The 22,407-nt window shown below is 42.6% G+C and overlaps 1 protein-coding gene across 11 annotated transcripts; it reads right to left on the reverse strand.

Moving 5' to 3' along the window:
* Nucleotides 1-154: 154 nt before the first annotated feature.
* Nucleotides 155-20,526, reverse strand: LOC136430728 (drebrin-like protein). 11 transcript variants are annotated; one of them, XM_066421570.1, is made up of 25 exons: nt 20,367-20,526; nt 17,301-17,356; nt 16,325-16,437; nt 15,838-15,912; nt 15,321-15,470; nt 14,892-14,933; nt 13,980-14,063; nt 13,137-13,288; nt 12,668-12,734; nt 12,270-12,344; nt 11,452-11,613; nt 10,365-10,502; nt 9,008-9,946; nt 8,278-8,400; nt 7,932-8,033; nt 7,284-7,394; nt 6,454-6,585; nt 6,025-6,135; nt 5,086-5,202; nt 4,522-4,617; nt 3,555-3,692; nt 2,949-3,225; nt 2,369-2,455; nt 2,048-2,239; nt 155-1,721 (listed from the first exon to the last, which is right to left on the reverse strand). In XM_066421570.1, exons 1-25 carry the CDS (start codon nt 20,447-20,449, stop codon nt 1,585-1,587), a joined length of 3,759 nt encoding a protein of 1,252 aa, XP_066277667.1. In that variant the 5' UTR covers nt 20,450-20,526; the 3' UTR covers nt 155-1,584. The 11 variants fall into 11 exon arrangements, with proteins under 11 accessions (XP_066277667.1, XP_066277666.1, XP_066277665.1 ...); XM_066421569.1 differs by having other exon boundaries at nt 2,949-3,231; nt 11,452-11,610; nt 20,367-20,524; XM_066421568.1 differs by having other exon boundaries at nt 2,949-3,231; nt 20,367-20,523.
* Nucleotides 20,527-22,407: the final 1,881 nt, after the last annotated feature.

Here is a 22,407-nt window from a genome sequence, read left to right on the forward strand (position 1 = left end):
AGTTGCAAGACTTTTATTAAGTAGAATAATAAAATGATATATCTGATTGGAACCTGAGCTATCTTGTAGACATCCTCCCAAGACAAACCATAATTGAAACATACAACTGTGGCCCACAGTCTGTGGGACATAATGACTAAATCACCACCAACAATTCGAATGGTAAAAAATTTATTGGCATTTTTCTAGTTCTGTTTACATGTCTGATCACAAATCAAGTTCCTTCTTCCAGACCAAAAAAATCATCTCAGCGGAAATATCTCAAGTCACATATTCTTACAATTCTAGTGGCAAGAGGCTTATTGCATCTTAATATTATGTAGCATGCAAGCATCCACATAGCTTCAAAACAATCCTTAAATACAATTCATATCAAATGATCAAAAACAATTACATAATACTATGTTCACCTTTTTTTGCTGTGACATTCTATCAAGCTAAATAATTCAACTGCAGTTAGTACATATTACAGTGTAAAATCTGTTCCAATATGGCATCTAGGTACTTGTATATCAAGCTATAGTCATTTATGTAGGCCTGTATTCATTTTGCTGTTAACTATGAATGCATTGATACAAAATGATAACTGTATGGGAATCCCACCTGCCAAACAAATGTTGCTGATTCAGGCTTGATCTACATCTAGATGATAAGACATCCCTTTGATCAGTTTTACTTAATCATTCAGTTCAAGAAATGTTTGTGCGAAAAATTTTCACATCTGTACACCATTGTGCTTGTAGACAAACAGGACACCGCCAGTGGGTGGATATCAACCAGGATATTGAATGTTGCTACCCAAGCTCATCTGACATCCACATGTCTGCTACTGTCACTATTGAGGCCCTCTAGGACTAGCCATTACCTGTCTGGGAATCAATGGTTTAATGATAATCCTACACTACTAGAAAAATGTTCAGCACCAAGCAAGGAGCTTCCCATACAATGAAACGTCTATCCTTGCCAATCTTGGGTAACACACCCAACTACAGGAGGGAGATCCCTTACACTGTAAGTTCAGTTACAGCCTACATGTGTGTGTCACGACCTATATATAATTATTATAAAGTGGTCTCTTCTGTCAAATCTACATTTCTGCTCCTGGATTAAAACATTTTTACACAGGCTTGAAGGAACGTCATACTATGGCTATAAGTCTTAACATTTTATGATACTTCAAATATAATTTCACACTAGTCCCAAGTAAATATGATAACTACACCATGCATATCAAAGTCTTGTTATGTGTGCTGGTATCTGTAATGGAAATCAGACAGATAGGGAGAAGCATGAACCAGCGAAATTATTTATGAAAATGAACTATTTTTCATAATCAAGGCTAAAAACTGACTGCACAAAATGGATGAACGAAAAAAAGGAAGGAAATTTGCATAAACATTTGACCTGAAAAGACCTGTATCAACATTTCTCCAGTTCTCTCTCATGCCCACATAAAGATTTTTGTCTTCATTTCATTCCTGCCATTTTCCTGCTAAAGAATCGACTCTAGACAGAAGAATAAATATATCTATGGGCCATCAGGAACCTGCATGTTCTACACCAGTGTTTGTTGGAGTGTGATGTTTAAATCAGCTCCACGTAGTTGGCAGGGAACAAGCCATAAGTCCCATCAGGCCCCACACCGCGCCACCAGCCCTCGTCAATCTGCTCGATGTCGGTGATGATCTCGTCAGGGTCAAAGGAGATTTCATCATCTGCAGCTGTAGAAGGAGTGGAGGGAGACAGTCATTTACAGCAACATCCCAAACAGCCTTATCCCTACATCCATGGTGTATAGGTATGGTAAACATGCATTCTATGCTATGATTATGAAATACTGGTATGGAAACGTACAATGTATGTTAACATTGCATCTATGGTGTACACAGGTATGAAAACCCTACACCTATGGTGTACTGGTATGAAAACCCTTTATCTATGGTGTTCTGGTATAATATGTATAATATGTTCATTTATAGTGTACTGGTATAGGGGCTACTATGTTAAGACCAAGCTTAGCTAATAAAATGTCTGCTTGTGTCCTTACATGCTTGGTAGTCGTATAGAGCCCTGGCTCTCAGCCCAGTTTCCACAGGACTCTGGTCATCAACATAGTCCTGAGCAGGCTGCGTTTCCTGGTATTCTTGCTGGTACTCCTGTTGTTGGTACTCCTGTTGGTACTCCTGCTGCTGGTTCTCTTCCTGGTACTGCTGTTGGTACTGAGTCTCATGCGTTTCCTCTGATTCAAGCAAACAAACGACCAGGTCAGACTTGTCACCACTTACTCGAGTGCATTGTACATAAATGTGACTTGGGTTGTAAAATAGTATCTTCATCATGTAATGTTGTCATCATGTAGCACTCCCACCTGTTTGTGTGATGACAGGTTCCTCCTGGTGTACGGCTGGTTGGGCAGGAGACTGGACCACAGGTGGCTGGGACACTCCTTCATCCTCTGGTGGGACACAGAACCACTACATTCAGCATCATGTAATGTATGTGACAAGGTGCAGTCCAGTACTTTTAACACTTTTTTGGGGAAAGCATTTATATTTGTTCTAGATTATGGCTGTTTCCTAGCATAATCATTTCGCATTGTGGCAAAGTTGTTAACCCAGATGAACTTTCATGCTATTGTAATTTCAGTATACAAAAAAGATACAAAAATTGAAGTTCCGCTGCAGTACCAAGGTCACATACCAGGGGGCCCAAAATTGACCTTGACCTTTGGCTTCACAACACCCGCCCACGTACCAAATATCATCGTAATCCATCAAGAGGCTCTTGAGTTATGCTGACTGGAGTGGTGCGGAAACACAAACAGACAAACAAACAGACAAACAGACAGACAAACAGACACACCCAAAACAATATCTCCATTTTTCATGGAGATAATTATATGTTCTATCTAAAACTACCATGATCACAAACAACATATAAGAGGTTACCATCCCAGTCCTGGTCATCCTGCTCCTCGTCAGAGTCCTGCTGTATGCGAACCTTCTGTAGAACAGAGAGGGACTCTGTCAGGGGGGACTTCCCAGTAGGCAGGGGGGGAGCCGGCTCTGCAGGCGGCACTTCTGGTGCAGGCTCCGGTTGGGCCGGCGGCTGTGGCGGAGGCACTTGTGCAGGGGTTGGCTGGGGTACGAGGGCGGGGCTGGACTGGGGAGCCGGCGCAGGGGCGGCAGGACGGGCGGGTGGGGACGAACGGACCGGCTCTGCTTCCTGTTGCTGGTGGAATGAGCAAAAGAAAACAAAAGGCAAATAATATACAAGATGTCAAGTGCAAACTTAAAGTGAAGGTGGAATTGTAACAAAAGAGAAAGTAAATAGTTTGGAGGTTTAATATGACATGGAATTTCTGGATATTACATGGGGATGGTTTCAAAGAATCCACTCATGACCAGGTTAGAACCATCTAATATACATGTACAGTATTCTGTACATCCTACAACATTTACAACTACAGCACTATCAATCTCTCAAACATACAATGTAAGTGAAGATATTATACAAAATCAAGGCTAAATGAGGACAGATTCCCCCAGACTCACCGACTGGCCCCAGCTGTGCTTCAGCTTCTGTGGCGGTGCTCCTGACGGCCTGGCAGGCGCCGATACATTGGACGGCTCTGGCTCAAACATCGCCCTCGGGTTGAAGGTACCTCGCTGGGACACCAGCTGAGCTGCTTCCTGCATGGTATATCATAGTCAATCAAGAATTGATCAATCAATCAACGTCTCCATCAATTAACCAACAACAAGGTTTTTCTGCAGACGCCTGCAGCAAAATTTTTCACCATCAACATCTCAGTCAGGTTGTTCAATAGCTGTAGAATGACCAGATTCTGTGGTGCAGGGTTATTGTTAGATATCAGGTTATGATTATAAAAGCAGTGAATTCATGCAGTACAACTGCAATGTTCTGCAATATACTGTACCACTCATTCTCATGTTTATAGAGAGCTCAGACATCAATGTTTGCTGTAAAAAACTATTTTGTACAGCTTTAGGAACTTACTCTCTATGTGCATCAGGGATGATACTGTTCATGCAGTTATACAAGAACTACGGTGACATTTCAAGATGCTTTGGGAAGGCCTGATACCTTGGAGGAATCAGTGCTCATGATCAGCAAGTACAGTACTTGCAATATCCTCACTATGATAACCAAGGCATGCCATGGACCAAAATTGCAGCTATTGACACGGCCATAGAACTCTAGGCACAAGTGTTAGTCTCACAAGCATCGTCAATGCCACAGAACCCCACGGACCTATAGTGTATGACAAAATGGTTAATCCTAAATGTCAAGACAATCTGGGAATACCCATGCATACCACAGTGCATAGCACTTGAGGTTAAATCTAGCAGACATAAACAGGCAAGTGATATATAACCCAACAAGCATGAAGTAGGCAACTAGTATGTCCTAAATTCTGAATCAGCCAGCCAGGAAGGCTGCGTTGCTACTGTTAGTATTTGGTTATGACGTAATTTCTGACAACAGACGACCACCAACCAGAGCCGTGTTGGGAGATGCTTCCTTGTTATCAAACTTTAGACGAGCTAATTCTGGGTTGAAGCTTCCCTTCTGGTGTACCAGGGACGCTGCCTCCTGTGAGGATGGCGACAGGAAGGAAGGACACGGAAAAGTCAAGCACGACTGTCATCAAAACTGCCTGACAACATGGAACTGTGGACTATGTTGGCAATTATCCAGGATCAGCTATATGTACTAGTACATGTATAAAGGCAAGACTACTGCCATACATGCATGTAGTTCTACAGACCATGCTGCCAGGACTACAGAACTGCACCAGAACAATTCTACTGTGACAACAGCACTACATGTAAACTACAGAATCACACGTCTACTGACCAGGTCTCAATAGGAAAGCACAATCACTTCTACGCGTACTGATGACACTCAGACAGAGGTACACCATCAAAGCTCTACTTTCCGTGATGAGAGAACTACACCACAATTCTGTTATAACCGCAGCACTACAATATATCACCATGATAGTTATAGTCATGACTACTACCAATGACGTTACAGACCACAGCAGAACTGCCTACTGACCATGGCTGTATTGGGAGTGGGGTTGCTAGGGATGGGAGGCAGGGGCGCCTGGGGTGTCTGTTCAAACTTGGCGCGAGGGTTCCTCCTGCCTCTCTTTGCTGCCAGTGCTGCTGCCTCCTGTGCCAGTCCCAGAACAGCAATGTCATCAAACTCATTACTAAAAAGTCTTCTCACAAGGAAAATTCAACCTCTAAGTCTAAATTTGAATGGGGTTTGAGTAATACTTTTACATTCCAAGGAATGATAACCAAGCCTACTGGATCAGGTTAGTGATGATAACCAAGCCTACTGGATCAGGTTAATGATAATAACAAAGTCTACTGTATCAGGTTAGTGACAATAACCAAGCCTATTGTATCAGTTTAGTGATGATAACCAAGCCTACTGGATCAGGTGATGATAATTTAGTCTACTGTATCAGGTTAGTGGTGATAACCAAGCCTACTATATTAGGTTAGTGACAATAACCAAGCCTACTGGATCAGGTTAGTGGTGATAACCAAGCCTACTGGATCAGGTTAGTGATGATAACCAAGCCTACTGGATCAGGTGATGATAATAAAGTCTACTGTATCAGGTTAGTGGTGATAACCAAGCCTACTATATCAGGTTAGTGACAATAACCAAGCCTACTGGATCTGTATTAGTTTAGTGACGATAATCAAACTATTGTATCAGCTTAGTTATAATAACCAAACCTACTGTACGTTGTCAATAATTCTTCTGTTTGAAAGCATTAACAACAATCTGGAACAAGCCCTATGTAACGCATGTCAACATATTTGCCACAACTCTGAAGTACACAGCAAACTTTAAAATGATGAACGTGCAAATATATGTCAAGGTGATAAGAGTGGTACAACGACAGAGATGATCAGATTTGATGCCATGCAAAATCACACTGCACAGGTATAATGTACGTGTTATCAAGGACCAGACCATTGCAGTGTTGGTCAGAGGACCATCCGGTCTGTCTGGAAGGGTGGCCTGTTCTGTGGAGTGGGTCGGACCACCATTCTGCACGGGGACAGCTGCTGGGACTGTTGTGTCCTGTACCAGTAGTAGCAATATTTGTACTGTTACATTATAACTAACGTAAGTATCGCACACATAATCCAGATTCACAATCACAACAGAACAAACACCTGCATAGAATTCTTACATTGGTTAGTTAAAACTGCAAAAGGAAGGGGGTGTTAAAGGGAAGAAGACAGGATGGGTGCCACAGGGTTAGTTATTATACAGAGGGACAGGATGTGTGCAAAAGGTGGATTTAAAGGGAGAGGACAGGAGACAAAGTAGGAAACAAAAGACAAAAATCCAGAAAGTGGAGCTGAGATAGACAGGAGAGAGTCAAAGGAAGAGAACCTTAGTAGAAGAGATCAAGAAAGAAGTGTCGCCGAGCAGAGAGGAAGCGTGCCATGAGCAGGACTGTACCAGAGGCTCCGTAATGGCCGGCTCATATACGATTTTTGGTCTGGGTTCTTGTGTCTTTGGCTTCTACAACACAGAGACAGAATCACGCACTCAGTGTTTGTTACGTGGCACATAGAAGACAAACACACATAGGACACCACAGGTAATGGGAACAATGATGTGGGGCCACGTTAAAAAAATGACTTGTTTTTTGGACAAAGAAAACAAACACCAAGACGATGAATTGTTTCATATGTCGGTGTTTTGATAGATAGTATGTTGATGGCTATCGAATATGTAGGTAATAATGACACTACATTTCCTTAGAAATCAAACTGACAAGGAATTTCATTGCTGTGGCCTGAATATGCTACATACAGTGGACTGATAGCGTCTGATAATACAGATATAATACAGGCAAAGGACAAAATCAACTGAAATGAGAGCAGCACATATAAATATACAGACAAACACACTATTTGACAGAGCTCACGGGTGAAACTCAGCTCCAACAATTTCCCAACACTTACATTATCTCAAAGCTTAAAAAGTAAAAATTACAATGCAAAACCAGGCCCTCATGCACACACTTGTCTAACTACTAAAAAGTGGAAACTAAATTCTTACATACCCCCCGGTAAAGCATTTTGAACTTAATATGAGGTGGAAACTACACTGCAAAATTAGCATGTTGCCCTCATGCAGTAGTTCTCTAATGACTACAAGACAAAAACCACACTCTGTAGGTCTAACATGCTGCCCTCATGCTAAGACTGTCCCACCTTGACAGGGCTGGGGGGAAGGGGCAGGTTGGGAGGAGGGGGAGGGACATGGAAATCTTTCCACATGTCTTTAGGGTTGTTCTGTCGCTGAGAAACAAGTGCTTTAGCTTCCTGTGGAGAGACATGGAGAAAAAGTAGAGAGAAAAGGTAAGAGATATAAAAGGAAACATCAAACAGACAGCTGCACATAAATGGTCAATGTCATTGTCAACCTTACCGGACCACAGAGAAGTCTGATGCAGTAAGAAGGAGTTTTTTCACGAGGAACTGTAGTTGCCTAATGTCAGGCTTGTACATCAACCTTCTCCTTGCTGTGCAATGTGCACCCAATTTTCTATGGGCTCTAGCAGAGATGTTGTCAAGGTGCTTAAGGAAGAAAAAATGGTATGATGCTACCAAATTGCTTTACTGACTCTGTGGGGAACAAGGCTGGTTAGATTGGTCATACAGGTACTAATAAAAGGCTTTCAATGAATATGTCAATTTGCCTGCGACTTCTAGGGTCAAGAGACTAAATATGCAAATGAGCAAATAGTTTGCATAAATATGCATCTGATTGGCAAATGCATAGGGGATGCACACCAAAAGCACAAGATTTTAGTGGAGTTCACACCAACTCTGGTTGGGAGGGAGGGAGGGGGTACACACCAAAGCTGTGTTGGTGGGCAGCTCACGACTCTCCTCTGTGGGAGGGGCCTCTGCACTGCTGGTCATGTCAGGTACTGGCTGCAGGGGGTACCCTACAGGCTTCTGTCACAGGACACACACAAGAATGCAAGGAAATAGCAACAAACACAAAGTCATGAAGTTCAACAGAGAAGAGGTAGGAAAATAGGAAAAAAACACAAACTCAAGGTTCAACAGAGTAAAAATAGAAATGAAACACAAGTCATGGAGTAAAGAAAGCGAAAAGTGATCTCGAAGTAGCAGTAAACATAAAGTTTGAAAGAACACGATGACAAAGAGAAAGTAAAAAGAGAGCAGACTGGGCCACCTTCTTGGCAGGGCTGGCTGGGCCTGAAGGGCGTGTGCTGGGGAGGGGAGGGGGAACGTTGTGCTGCTGCCACATCGACCGGGGGTTAAAGTCACCTCTCTGTGCAACCAGCGCAGCTGCCTCCTACAGTACCAGTGGAGAGAGGGAGAAAAAAGGAAAAAAGAAAGACTTCCACATATGATAAAAACAATTTAAAAAACAGAAAATGAAATGAAATAGTCAAGAAAGTGGCATAAAATCTCAATCTTTGCATTAAGCTTCCCACTCCCGACTCACTTATCAAACACTTATCTTGTCAAGTTCATCTCAAACTCATGTTTAACCCAAAGTAAGGTAGCATTCTGAAACTTTGGATAAGCCTAAAAGACAACTGAGTAACTTCAATCGTCGGATGGTGTCTTGCTAGGCAAACTTAACATGCCTTATCCAAGGAGTAACACTGATTATGATGTAATTGCCTTGAAGCTGATAGTAATGACCCTGTGGAGCTTGCAACAAGCAATCTATGTTTAGAAACTACAAGCCCTTATTACCAAATATATGATGACAACCAGGGAAGCATAATACATATTCTATCATCAACTGGGGAAGTCACCAGCAACATGCCTACATGTACAACCTTCTTGCTAACACATGCCAGACATCTGCAACACACAAGGTGCATGCCAGACACCTGGCCAAGGAGACCTGGTCACAAAACCATCCACATGCTTTACACCTGTTGACTAACCAGGGCAGTGTTGGGTGGGGGCCCGTCGTCCTCTTCTTCGGTGTACGGATGAGACTCAAACACACCGTCCACTTTCCTATCCTCCTGATTTCCTGTTGGGTCAGACTTGGCCTGGGAGGGTGCAGGAGGTTTCTTTGGTAGACAACTTCCCATGGGGACAGGCTGGCTTTTAGCTGCATCTGGCTGTGCTACGGGTTTGTGTCCCACATTGCTGGGTGTGGTTTTGGGTTCTGTATGGCTGTGTGGTGTGCTGCGGGGTAAGTAGGACTGTACTGCTGGCTGTGCAGGGCGAGGGGGTGCGGTTTTATTAGCTGCTGCTAGAGGGCGCTGTGGTGTGACTTGTGTGGGTGCTGCTTGTGGATGCTTGTGTGCAGGCTTGTTAGGTGTGATGTGGGAGGGGGTGGGTGCGTGACACACAGGCGTGGAGACCACACATGTTGGTTGGAACCCAGCCTTCGGTGCACCATCCCCTGGCAGGATTCGCGGCCGCGATCTTCTGGTCTCTGCTTCCAGCTGAACTTTAAACGGATTCACTTCTGCCTCTACTGGTTTCTCAAACATCCCCACCTGCTTTGCCAGAAACGTGGGCTTTTTCTTGCCGTGGATGAGTCTGGACTGTTTTCTCACCATCTCAGTAATCAAGTTTGGGTCTTCCACATCATCATCGTCGTTATTCAGGTCGGCAGAAACGTCAGCAGGTTGGTTGTACTGAACAATCGGCGTAGTGTCGATGTACGGGTTCCGCGCCAGTTTGGTCTCGACAGTTTGTTTCTGTGTAGTTTCTGTGGTGACTACCCTGTGCAGTTCTGCCTGCATTCCGTCCGTGGTTCTGGTCTCCTTGGTTCCAGTCAGCACGAACGTTCTGCCGTGTTTCGTCTGCTGCGGACGGCTGGCGATGAGCTGTTGGACCGTGTTCTGGTACTCCTGATCGAAATCCTCCTGGTCACACACACCAACACAGGAAACAAACCAACAACCAACCTCTCTTACTAAAATGACTTAGGAAATGTTCCTCTATATAACAGGACATCACATACCTACATGTACAGTACTGCACTGTACTGTACTTAATAAACTCCATGCTTCCAAGGTGCACCAAATTTTGAACCCTATATACATTAACAGAATTCTGACATTTGCACCTGGGCTCATCTCAAACCAAACCACACACTCCATTCCAGTACCAGCTGTGACAAGCTTATTAGATGAAATGAATTCTACAATGATTTGAAAAAATTGCAAGCTTTTTGTATGGACTATTCAATCAAGATCAAGATCTTAAAAGTGTTGAACACAAGCATGTATGGAAACATTCCCACTGGTTACAGCAACTGTAAGGGAGCAAACCACAACCAACCGGCGTGTTAGGCGGCACACATATGCCAGGCGATCCCGGCCCCGATGCAAACGACTGCGGAGAGTTAACTTTTCGAAAAGCCAATGGGGAAAGGGTGGGTTTAAAGGAGGAGAGTGGAGGCTTATCTGTGGGGTTAACCTGGGGTAAGGTGGGAGGTAAAAAAAAAATAATGAGATCCACTCCAAGGATGATGAAATGTATGGATTAAAATCAGAGATTAATGGAAAAACTAAGGATATGTTTCCTTTGTTTTAGATTGAATCTTAGTATCATGTAATGAATGAATAGGGTGGAACTGGAAACCATGTCAGCCACCATGTTCATGTGTCTGAGATATTCAGGTGTGAAAGTAGAACTGATGTCATGTCAGACTGCAGCATATGTGTATGGCCAACAGTGGGTATCCCAGGGTCCAACAATGAATATCTCGTGGTGGGACACACAGTATGTAAAGTGGGTGCCATTGTGGATGTTCCTTAATGCCATTTTAATGTTTTTAATGGTACAACTGTGGATATGAGATGATACGACTGCGAATGTTCCATTGTGTGACATGCAACATTTGCTACAAAAAGAATGAGATATTGGTGGATTTACATGTATGTACCAAACAGTCTGAGCTCAAGTATTTGGAGCCATGCAGTTGCCATGAAAACTGGAAGCCATGCAGAAACCATGGCAGTCTCTGTGGCAAGCCACACCAAGTTTGGGCCATGGAAATGAAAACATATTGGTGGGCCATGGCCATGGTGATTACAAGTGAAGTCCAGTTTAGCCATGTAGGTGTTGGTGGTGAGCAACACCAAGTTTGTGCCATGGGAAAAAGAACAAGAATCTGTTGGTGTACCATGGCCGTTGTGATTACAAGTGATGCCCACTTTGGTCTGGGGCTGTGTCAGTGTTGACACCAGGCCACAGCAAGTTTATGCCATGGGCGTAAGAACTGCCTTGTTACAAGTCATGGCCAGTTTGGACATGTCAGTGTTGGTGGCAGGCCACAGCAAGTTTGTGCCATGGGAGCAGCAAACCCATGCATTAACCCTGGCAGTGTAGCAGGCACACACACACATGGACAGACAAAACACACCCCTGGCCCCGGGCTGGAGGGGGGCGTGGCAGGCTTGAAGCTGACGCTACGGAACCCCCCAGCGGACGCCTGTCCCGTCCAAGGCTTGGCTGTCCAGTTCCCATACCCTTTCTTGTCACTGGGAGAGAGCGGCTCTGTGATATGCAACCTGCTGTCTTCCTGCTATAGCATCGACAGTACAACATAAACACCACACAACATAGGGAAACAAAAGTCATAAAAAGGTATAAAAAACAAAACATACTTTGTGTACAAACTTCAGGTATAAAACAGACTTTAGAGATTTCCTTTGTTGTGTTGAATGGAAAAGGTGTTTTGTCAGCTTGTTTATCTTGGTCATGCCTGACCCTGTACCTGTACTGTTCACTAAACACACCAGACAACCTGTGATAACCAATATGGCAGCTAACCTGTGTTGACAATCAAAATGTCAGCTAGACTGGACTGACAATGAACATGTCATTAACCTGTGTTGATACAACATGTGCTGTTTCCTTAACACATCAGCTGAACAGCACCAGTTCAAGACATGTGCATGTCTTGTTGTAGCCTTAGTTATTTCATTTATTCCTTTATACAGGGAAAAATACACTCAGGTAACAAGCCTGTTTTTCAGGTATCCCTGATGTCAAAATTAAGTTAGATAGACTTACTAACATTACAGGCAGTGGCTTCAAGTAGTTCCACTCACTATTGCCATGACCAAGGTAGCTCAGAGACAACCAAAACACTGGCAGAAAAAAGGAACCCAAATATCCATAACATTTTACTGCAGCCAGTTCGAGACCCCTGACCACAGCCCTGGTCTCCAGACTTACCGCAGCCTTGGTGAGTGACTCGCTCCTCTTCCTTCTCGTCTTGTCCTCCTGCTGTTCCTCCTTCTGTATGGTTTCCTGCCATGGAGAAATACTGCAGCTGTAACATCTGTACTTCGGCCTTAACGAACATCAGTGATATATACTGTTCAGAGTGGAACTACCAAGGAATTGTTTGGACAAAATGAGCTGCTTCCTTCAGAATGCTAACAACATTTGCTGTACACAACCATGCTCAGCTTCTGCGGGCATCTTCAAAATAACTTTGATTTGTTGGAATCTTTACATTCTTTATGGTAACAGGTGCATTGTCTTATGATTGGCCAGTCCCAAACTTTATACCATAATGACGTAGCACTGTGTGAAACCCCACATATCAAGAATGCATTGTAATTACTTACCCATCTGGCCTTCTCTATATCTCTCTCCTTCTGCATCATGCTCTTGTCAATGTTAGCCTCTTCTTTCCTGAAACACGAGGTCATTAAGATAAAGGTCACTGTTTACTCAATATTAAATGAAATCGTATCAAACCACGCCTTCTCATCATCTCTACAATTTAATACGGACAGCACAGCAGTCAATCAGTTTGCATTTTACAATGGGTTCCTAACTGTAGGTTGTGTGATGGCGGTATTTTGCATCACAAGGAATTCACTAAGAAAACCCTTCAATTAACACAGATAAATTGGCACCTGTAATGTTTTCCAATAATTCCTTTCTCTAATTCAAAAACAACAAAACGACTGGTAACTTCATATATAGCTGAACATGTTTCAGGTTGCTATACATGTAGATCTACACGTAACTCTTCAGTGACAGGAAATATATTCTTACATGTACAATGTTGTTCCTCCCCTTGATACCTACTTTTGCTGCCTTGTCATGAGGTCCCTCTCCTTCACTTTCTTCTCCCTATCCTCTGCTTCCCTTCTCTCTCGATCCAGTCGCTCCTTCTCGAGCCGTGCCCGATCTGCCGTCGCCTGTTTCTTCTCCTCTGCAACACGCGCCTTCTCCTCTTTCTGGTATGACAATTCACAAAACTATTAGCAACTACGCAAAAAAAGTTACTCAAGCAACTGGATAAGACTTTGAAACAGTCAGACGTTTCAGACAGCATCCGCTACCAGTCGTATTAGCAACTTTGGTCGTGTAGTATAAATGTGTAAATATCATATATCATGTTTACATGTTATGTTTGAATTATCAAGAGGCAGTACACAACATATCCCACTCGCCATCCTTAAACTGCAACCAAGGCCGCCATTGCCTTCCCCCATCTACATCACCCTCAAGTTGCGTGACCTGTGTGACCTTTGACGTCCAGGTCACGTGACTATAAAGACCGCCGATGAGGTCTGAAAGCTTCTCACCAAGAAACTTTCAGTCATATGTAAAAGTTTTAATTCTTTATGTGTGAGTAGTTCCTTTTGCTGGACAAGTCAGGACATTGACTTCTGCTTTTTCTAACCTGAAGTAAAGTATGCTAGAATACTGCTGCTAGCAAATCTACTTATAGAGCTCAAAGGCCTAGTGACTGAGATGAAATAATACTAGTAAATGGCGCTTTATACACACCACAATAAAATGTAGATCTTGACAAAAAATAGAGAATGAGGTAAAAATGGTTTTATCCTATTTTTAGAATGATACCTACTACTACACCGATCACTAAGTTGCTGCAGCACAACAGAAAAGACAAGTCTGTCTCACCTCCTGCTGGGCCCAGAAATCTTCCCTCTGCTTCTGACTACTTTTGATCTCAGACGCCGCTTGAGTCTTCTTGTACACAGAACCCTACACAGAGACAAGACAAGACACATGTACGTCAGCCTACATGTTGACTACACAGTCTAAACCCTTGCATGTGAGTGTGACAAATTAGTATTTGGTCCATCTTTATTCTCCAAAGTGATGGTTTCTTTTAACAGTCTCTGCTTATAATGAGAGTAAACAGCCCAGCATTAAACTTTCTGATCAAAATCTAGGTATTTCTTGTCTGGATAGCTTAAAGTTATCAACTTTTCCGTGCTGCAAAACTCCTTGTCCAATAGAGAATTGGTAGCCAAATGGTTACTTTTGTGTGCTAAAAGTTATGATCAGAGACATTTGCAGACTTTCTTTGAATCTCTTCGCAACTTGGAAATCCGAATCAACTATAGTGACCTTGTTGACTGCAGTTTAGTAACTGTGAAGGTAGAGCATGATCTTGATTTTTGTATTGCTAACATTCACAACAGACAGTTATAAATGTGATTAGTGACATCTCATTAATATTCTTAAAATAGAGGTTGGGTGAATGATTATGATCATAGTTTCCAAATCATACATTGAACACTGAACAATCAGGTTCAGAATGTCAGTAGGCTGAAGAACAAGTGCATGCAGGTCCTTTCTTGTAGAAACAGCATGATAATATTTCTCTGATAGGAAAAAGAGACATCATCTCAGTTTTTATTACACGAGTACCTGGTGCAATTTTACCTGGATGATCAGAGTTTAGCCACTGAAAGGTAAGAATAAACCACTTTTACTTGTATCTCATGCCTATTGATTTCATGACAATTGATCGACGTAAATTTATTGATCATTTTGGGGGGGGGGAGACATTCCATTTGTGGGTACCTCTGCGTTAGATGTGGGGGGTGGGCGCGGTGCAATCTTGGGCTGTGGGCAGAAGGAATATAGCAGTTTGTCTAAAAGTTACACATGTACATACTGTTACTACCAGCCATCATTCAATATCAACAATGTCCTGATTCAGAAGCATTGGTATCTGGAACGTTCTTCTAACCATAACTAAATGTATGCTAGTTCAATACAAATGTGGGAATCTCTTTCAGAATCTTAGAAACACCTAACAAAACTAACAGTTGTGCACTTTTCTAACATAAATTTTCAAAAGTTGGCTGCAAGAACACTTATCATAATATCATGAAAAAAACTGCTGAGTGACTGTTGATATAACAATAGATGAATGTACCCTAAGTCTGTGGATACAGAAATAATGAAATACACTTAGTGTTTAACACACAAAAACTGCACATGACTTACCACAGGTCCCTGATTCTCAATCCTCTGCTGCTGACTGCTGCCTTTGCCAAATGCTGGGTACTTGGAGGATGTAGATTTGGCTACCTTCTCCATGATAGCTTCTGGTTCAACATCATCCTCATCACGAGCATTTACAGTTACATGTGCACCCTGGGTAATGCAAGGAAGTGGTTGATTACACCACAGACTATATACAAATCAAATTGTTCAAACGTGAGGTGTTGCAAAAAAAAGCATTGTGGAACCATTGAAGACCCCTGGCCAACCAATATCCTCCATCCCGATTAGCATATCTACATGTACATGCAAAATTCTGCCAATTGTACATGTGTGACTTCCCATGTCTTCAAAAACTATTGACATTACAAAATAAGCTCCTTTATTCTGCGTACAACAGAATCCCAGTTTTCATAATGATACATGTATATGGAAACAAGGCACCAGGGGTGTAAATCTGGTCAATGTATTGGAAACCTGTAAGGTCGTCAGGCCATAAGATCAATGAAGCATTCCTTACATGGAAGAAGTTGCCCACATCCCTGACATGGTTGGCACACGCTCCTTTCCTGGAGGTGGGAACAGCTTCTCCAGACTGGAACACAAACAAGACACTGATGAACTTACGCATCAATGCATAATCCTTAACCCAACAGGAATAACCAAACAGAGACTGGCACAATTTCAACCCTAATTCAAACCAAACCCAAGCAGACCAACAGTAACTGGCATACTATAGCCGCATACGCGCATAGTTTATAATGATGGCAAATACCAGCCTTAATGCTGAATGGCAGCCACAGGCTTAACACTCATACATATGTACACATATGCTACTTCTGATAAGTGAAGCCATTGTCTGTGACTTCTAACACTGACTGGGTGTGAGGTTTTAATACTGTGATACTGCATAACATTAAGGTGGAAAATGGAATACATGACTACATGCCAAGTAACTTGTTTATTTCACAATAAAATAAGACTTCTAGGTCTTTCACAGCACCTACCCAATTGATGAGGACGTTCTTTGGCAGATTGGTGTTGGGGTCGTTAACCCTGCAGAAAGCGTACATGACCTTGCCACTGCTGAAATCATCCACTAGCTCCTCCAGACCGCCATCTGTCAATGAATGGCAAGGTCATTTACACAAATCACACCTGCTATCAGTAATGTACCATCAGTCTCTATTGATCTATTATACATGTCATTAAGTTGGGTGCAAATACATTTACCAGATAGACGATAAGTGCTGGGGTTACAGTTAGCGTAGTCTAGGCCATACCAATCCAGTTTGTTGGTCCACAAACTCTAAAATTCAAAGAATGATGCTGAACTTGGAAAAAAACATGGAAACAGAGTCTGAGAGAAAAGTGTGTACCTCGGTCCACACAGTTTCAGGCTGTGAACATAGACAGATTCAAGTTTTTGTCCCAGCTCTCTATTTTCAATTTCTTTATGCTGTCCTCTTGCTTGATTTTAACTTTGATACAGTTTGAGAAACAAGAGAAATAACTTGGTGTGGCCTTAGCTCTACTTATAGGAAATATATGAAAAAAGATAACATAATTCTAAAATTTCAATAATGATAACACTTAGTCTACTATCCTACAAATTTGATTTTTTTTATAAATCTTTTTGCACTCAAACCTACATTCTGGGACACACACATAATAGGCATCTCATATTTCACCCAGTTAGGCCGGACAAATTTGGTCAACTGTTGAGATATTGAATAATAAATTAGAAGACCATCTGTTACTGTTGGAATCCCAATGGTACTGAGTCACTTGTCTACAGGAATGCTATGGGGCAGTAGAAAAATGCAGACAAAACATGCGCATGTAGATACTGGTAAGTCCTGAAATAGATCTATTGCCTGACTGTAATGTCTATCAGATCGTAAAAATTACCCTAAAGTCTACTTGTTACTCAACGTTGGCTGTATGTTATGCATGACCTTCAAGTGTGATTAAATCTCTCACCTCCAGTAGAAACCAGCTTCAGATCATTTGTGTTTGCCTCGTATCCGAACAGCGCCCTGTGAAAATGGCAAGAAATAGTTTACAAAATGACTGCAGGAAAGAATGATATCTATTGAGATGATTTATTCTTAATATTCTAAATTCACCTTTAATTTCCATCCATAAAAGTGTAATTTTGCTATCAATGGCACAGTAATTTTTAGAGCCATTGGCACAATAAACTGTGGGCTATCATCCAATAGGTACATGTACAAACACAATGGCATGTTTGTAAAGCTGCCAAACTATCATACATTTTAGTAATACAGTCAAACCTGCCCAAGGCGACCACCCGGCGGACCGAGCAAAAACGGTCGCGATGGACAGGTGGTCGCCATGAAGAGGATTCCACTCACATGTTTCCAGGTCGAGGTTTTCAAATACAGTACGTAAATGGATGGAAAATTATGTGAATTTAGACAGCATGACCCCACCAGATTCAATTCTCATTGACAAAAAGATCCTACAAAAATTACATTTTCCGTTATTGTTGTAATAATTGTATACCGCTACATCGTGTACAAATTTTCGTCATAATTTTGACTACAAAACAATGGTTGCCTCGATGATCTCGAAGCGCCCTCCCGCATTCACACGTTACATCAAATAGTACACACACACACGCACATCATCTAAGTTTTAAGGCCTAAGACAAATCCCTAGAAAACACCCGCTGGCCCCAGCCTTTTTTTTGGGCGCCGACCGCTGGATAAAAGGGGCAAAAAGTTTTCGATCTGACAACTAAAGATGAAAACGGAAAGGTGTGATTTCGTCGCGCCGCGCAGCCAAGCTCTGTGCGACCGCATCGTATTAGTCAGTGCAGCAGAACGCACAATAAAGGTTTGTGAGACTCATGGAAATAAAAAGAAAATAAGAATATTAATTTTCATCAATAACTAGAGTATACCTAAATGTTCATACACAAAAGCATCCTGTTTTAGAAAGGTCAGCGGTACGCCAAATCCGGGCCGCGCCAAATCCAAGATGGCGTCGGGACCAAGGAACAACATTTCTCACCCGATGTTTTGCCCGCCGCGAAGTCATTTTTCGGCGGAATTTAGTAAGACACAGACACATTTTTGTTGAAAATACAAGAAATAGATAGTAATTCTTGTGAAATCTGACTTTTTGACGCCATGCACTACGTATTCGTTTTGAAAATTGAGTTTAAACCGAACTGAGTTTGCGGTAAACTATAAGATTACGATAGGCTCAACAACATCAAAAACATTTGTCTTTACAATGTTTATAGGGGGAACGTTTTATTAAAACACTTCGTGGAGGAATCGATGCTATAACATTGCTATTCCATATATTTTTGTCCTTATTTTTGTCCTTCAAAGTCTTGAAAACATTTCCGTGAAATCCGACAGCAGAATGATTCGATGTCACCACACGCTTGAAAATTAGGCGACCGCCATGGGCAGGGATTGTGCTCTGTGCGGTCCCAATTCGTGGCGGTCGCGGTCGCGTTGGCCGGGTGGTCGCCTTGGGCAGGCAGCTTAATGCTTGTGCCTATGGGGAAAATTTTCGGGACCGAGAAAAAGCGGTCGCCATGGCCAGGTGGTCGCGTTGAAAAGGTGGTCGCCTAGGCAGGTTTGACTGTATCCAAATAAATAAATAAACACCAGGAATTTTGGAGTCAACAGACTGTGGTTATGTGCGACAAAAAAATCCAAATAGATTCAACCTTACACCTATCATAATCTAATTACTTTGAACCAATTCTATTCTGCAAACATGTTTTAGTCAACATACAGACATAGATATAGAGCCTTACCGAAGCCACACCCTTCAGCAGAACACTGTGGTACTATGAAGGGATTCATCAAGTCATCCCACTGGGGCTTTACTGTTTTTGTGCAAATATGGCAAAGGCATGTTTGCTGGATTAGGAATGTACCACTTCCAATTTGGATCGGTTGGTGGAAAACGGTAAAAAAATCTAAATTTTCCTGTCATACCAAAGTCTGACAGGCATGAGATAGGGCTATTTAAAAATAGCTCGCAATTCACTTCCTTGTTATTGGTGGCGCAATTCTTCCCTAAAGTTATCTGTTATTTGTGATTGTATAACAGGTTTATGCAATTCGAAGTCATGACAACTAAGGACAGGTGAGTGACAAACGTCGCTTCAAGCTCCTCACACTTGCCAGAGATGTTTCCGACAACAACAGCAACTGCCGCACAGTGTGTGTGTGTAAAGCTGGCAGACGGGCAGGGGTCATGTTACAGACAGGAGGGGGGGCTGCTTTTTTGGGGGGCTATTTTTGGATCAGCCAGGCACGTTACTGTGTGGTACTGGTATCATCACGATTACGACAGTCTTTGGCATGCCACAGGGTGGCACGCGTTGGGAACTGGTTCCTTTTTGAACGGGTCAGATAGACAAACACGTCCGCCTGTGCAGGGCAGCAGGCCAAGGGGGAAGGGCACAGAGCGGAACAAAGATCAAAACATGAAGGACGGAAGTTTGACGTGCGAGCTGACACAAACACACACAGACGTATTATAGTATATATGTGAACTTCAAAACTTCCCGTTTCGTGCAACAAGATAGAGCTTTAAGAGGGATAATTGACGAGGAAAACCGTTAGGAAAATAGATGTACAAGCGAACTTGTTTACAGAGGTGCTGTCCACGTATCGGGTGGCTAGTTTACACGACTGCAGGCATGAATGGATCGCGGTGACAGAATCCGACTGCGGAAATGACTTGATAAATCCAAATACTGAGCATCGCACTTGTAGCGCCTACAAACTTTGTGTAGAATGAACTACATCTGTTATCTGAGTGAATATATTTCTCCTGATGGCTAGGTGTATCTAGCCGCGCTTTTCGTAAAACCGTTAGGAATAAAATGTTCATCTGTTGCGTTGTTTCAAACGATCGAGAGACGGAAATGCGTAGCTCAGAGTGCAAAGAGCAAAGGAGAAATGCCCCACTTTTTACAGACGCTACGGCTACTAAACTTTCGCTAGTCCCAGTATATTATGTAGACTGTGTATCCCTGTTGCGCTTTCTTACCAATCTGTGTCCGAATGGTCCTCGCAGACGTCTTTCCAGGCCGCTAACATAGCCTTCTCGTTCTTCCGCAGGTTGACCGCCATCTTGGCCGAGTGTGTACTTGGGGTGGGACGTGGTGACGTCACCAGAACATGTGCACATGTGGCGGGTCGTCTGCTAGCAGCCGAATTTTGGAAGTTTTCAGCAATTCAGTTGTTTCCTTCTTCCACTGTGTGTGAAAATTCCTCTTCTCCTCGAGAGTTATCAACGACCCTACATTTGTCAAAGGTAGAGGTGAAAACCTGAAACGCCCTGGCGCGTTTCTGAAAAACACAGAGGAGGTTTTATTTGTTTACGGTCAGGCCAGAAACTGAGAAAGCTTACTTTATAGATGACGCATGACGTTAGCTTTTTATCACAGATATTGCAGACCGCCTCCGTATTTAGAATAACTAACTCACTGCTTTGTATAAACTATGGAAAAGCCACATGTGTTAAAGTATTTTTTAATTTACATTGTAACGAATTTTATTGCATATTGTCCAGTCAGCAGGGCTTGCCTTTTATGATACAGTAGTAGCCCCCGGCTTGTTGGGTAGCCCTGGCTAACAAGTAACAGGGTCGGCGCCCGCACGAACACATCTTGGCTAACAAATAAAGGAACGTTACTCATGGGGCTTGCTAGCTACTTACTTAAGTACTTAAGAGCGTTAATTGCACTAAATCGATAGCGGAGAGTATAACGTTAACAGACTCTCCGCTAGACTGTATTATCAGTGAAAGTAACTGACCGAGTCTGGACCACTGACAATGCTGAATGAGTTTTGTTGATGAGATGGTGGTAATTTACCATGTTGACGTCCATGATCGTTCATGCTGATAAAATGAGTTTAAGAGATGATGATCAGGTGAGATGCAATTCACAACCACTAAGCACGGAGGCGCCGCTGCAACATGGAGAAGTCGTGGGACCTACATATTATGTTAACGAATTCTTGCCATACCGTGTAACATGCAGTTACCATGTACAATTGTCGTGCAATAAAGTTCTTCATATATAATGTGAAGTACGCGCTGGATGGACCCATGCAGATTCCTGTGTTCTGATAGCTGCTTGGCCCTGGTAGCCTCCTTAGCAGGCTTCATCACTTGGCCGTTTTTTGTTTGTAAAGTCTGACTTGTGGACTGTTAGAAAACCAGGAGCTGCCAGATTCAGAATAACACAATCCGAAACGGCACACAAGCTTGCCAAAATATCAAATAACATGGCATTAAAGATAGCCCCCGGTATTATCCATTATAATCTATACCTTATTGAGTTATGCATAATCAGGTTGCAAACTCATACACAGTCAGGCAAACTATTCAAATTGCACCTTGTAAGACCCTACCCTTTGGCAGAATGCTATTTGAACATTTACTCATTAAGTATGCAATGTTGTCTTAGTTATCACTTAGTTTACCTGGAATTGCTGCAGAAAGTTTCAACAACCATCGGCAAGTTATCACTGCTGCTGTTGTTGTAACACTTTGTTCTTTTTCAGGTCTCTTTTTGGTAACATGCATTGATCCAATGCCAAGCACATAAGGCCTTTGCAGCATAGATTTTAGTCCCTAATCCCGTACACATGTACTTCCCATTACAATTGCAAGAACTCTAGTTGGCTGCAAATACAATCAAGTTTTCGAACTCCAAGGTCAACATTAAAAGTAGCTTTAGAAATCTTTAAATCTTGCACCAGTCCATTCTTGCAATGCCAACTTTTGTCTCTACAACACCTTACCATGTGGCAGAGGCAACGGGCAGCAGGACAAACCTTAATGAGGTGTGAAACCCCTGTCGGGGGGGGAAAAACTGACATGTTGCACGGGCTGAGGGCAGCCTTCCCCTGCAGTCCTACTAGTACTAGGCTTGACGATAAATGATGATAGATTGTGAGAGGACCAGTCTAGACTTTCACAAGGGAGGCCAAATGTCAAATCAAGTCGTAATGCCTTAATTCAGGTCACAACCATTTTAGTCACAGTCACAAGCCCTACCATCATCAAAAGTATGTTTTGA

This window comes from Branchiostoma lanceolatum, chromosome 3 (genome assembly GCF_035083965.1).
Source record: "Branchiostoma lanceolatum isolate klBraLanc5 chromosome 3, klBraLanc5.hap2, whole genome shotgun sequence".
NCBI lineage: Eukaryota > Metazoa > Chordata > Leptocardii > Amphioxiformes > Branchiostomatidae > Branchiostoma > Branchiostoma lanceolatum.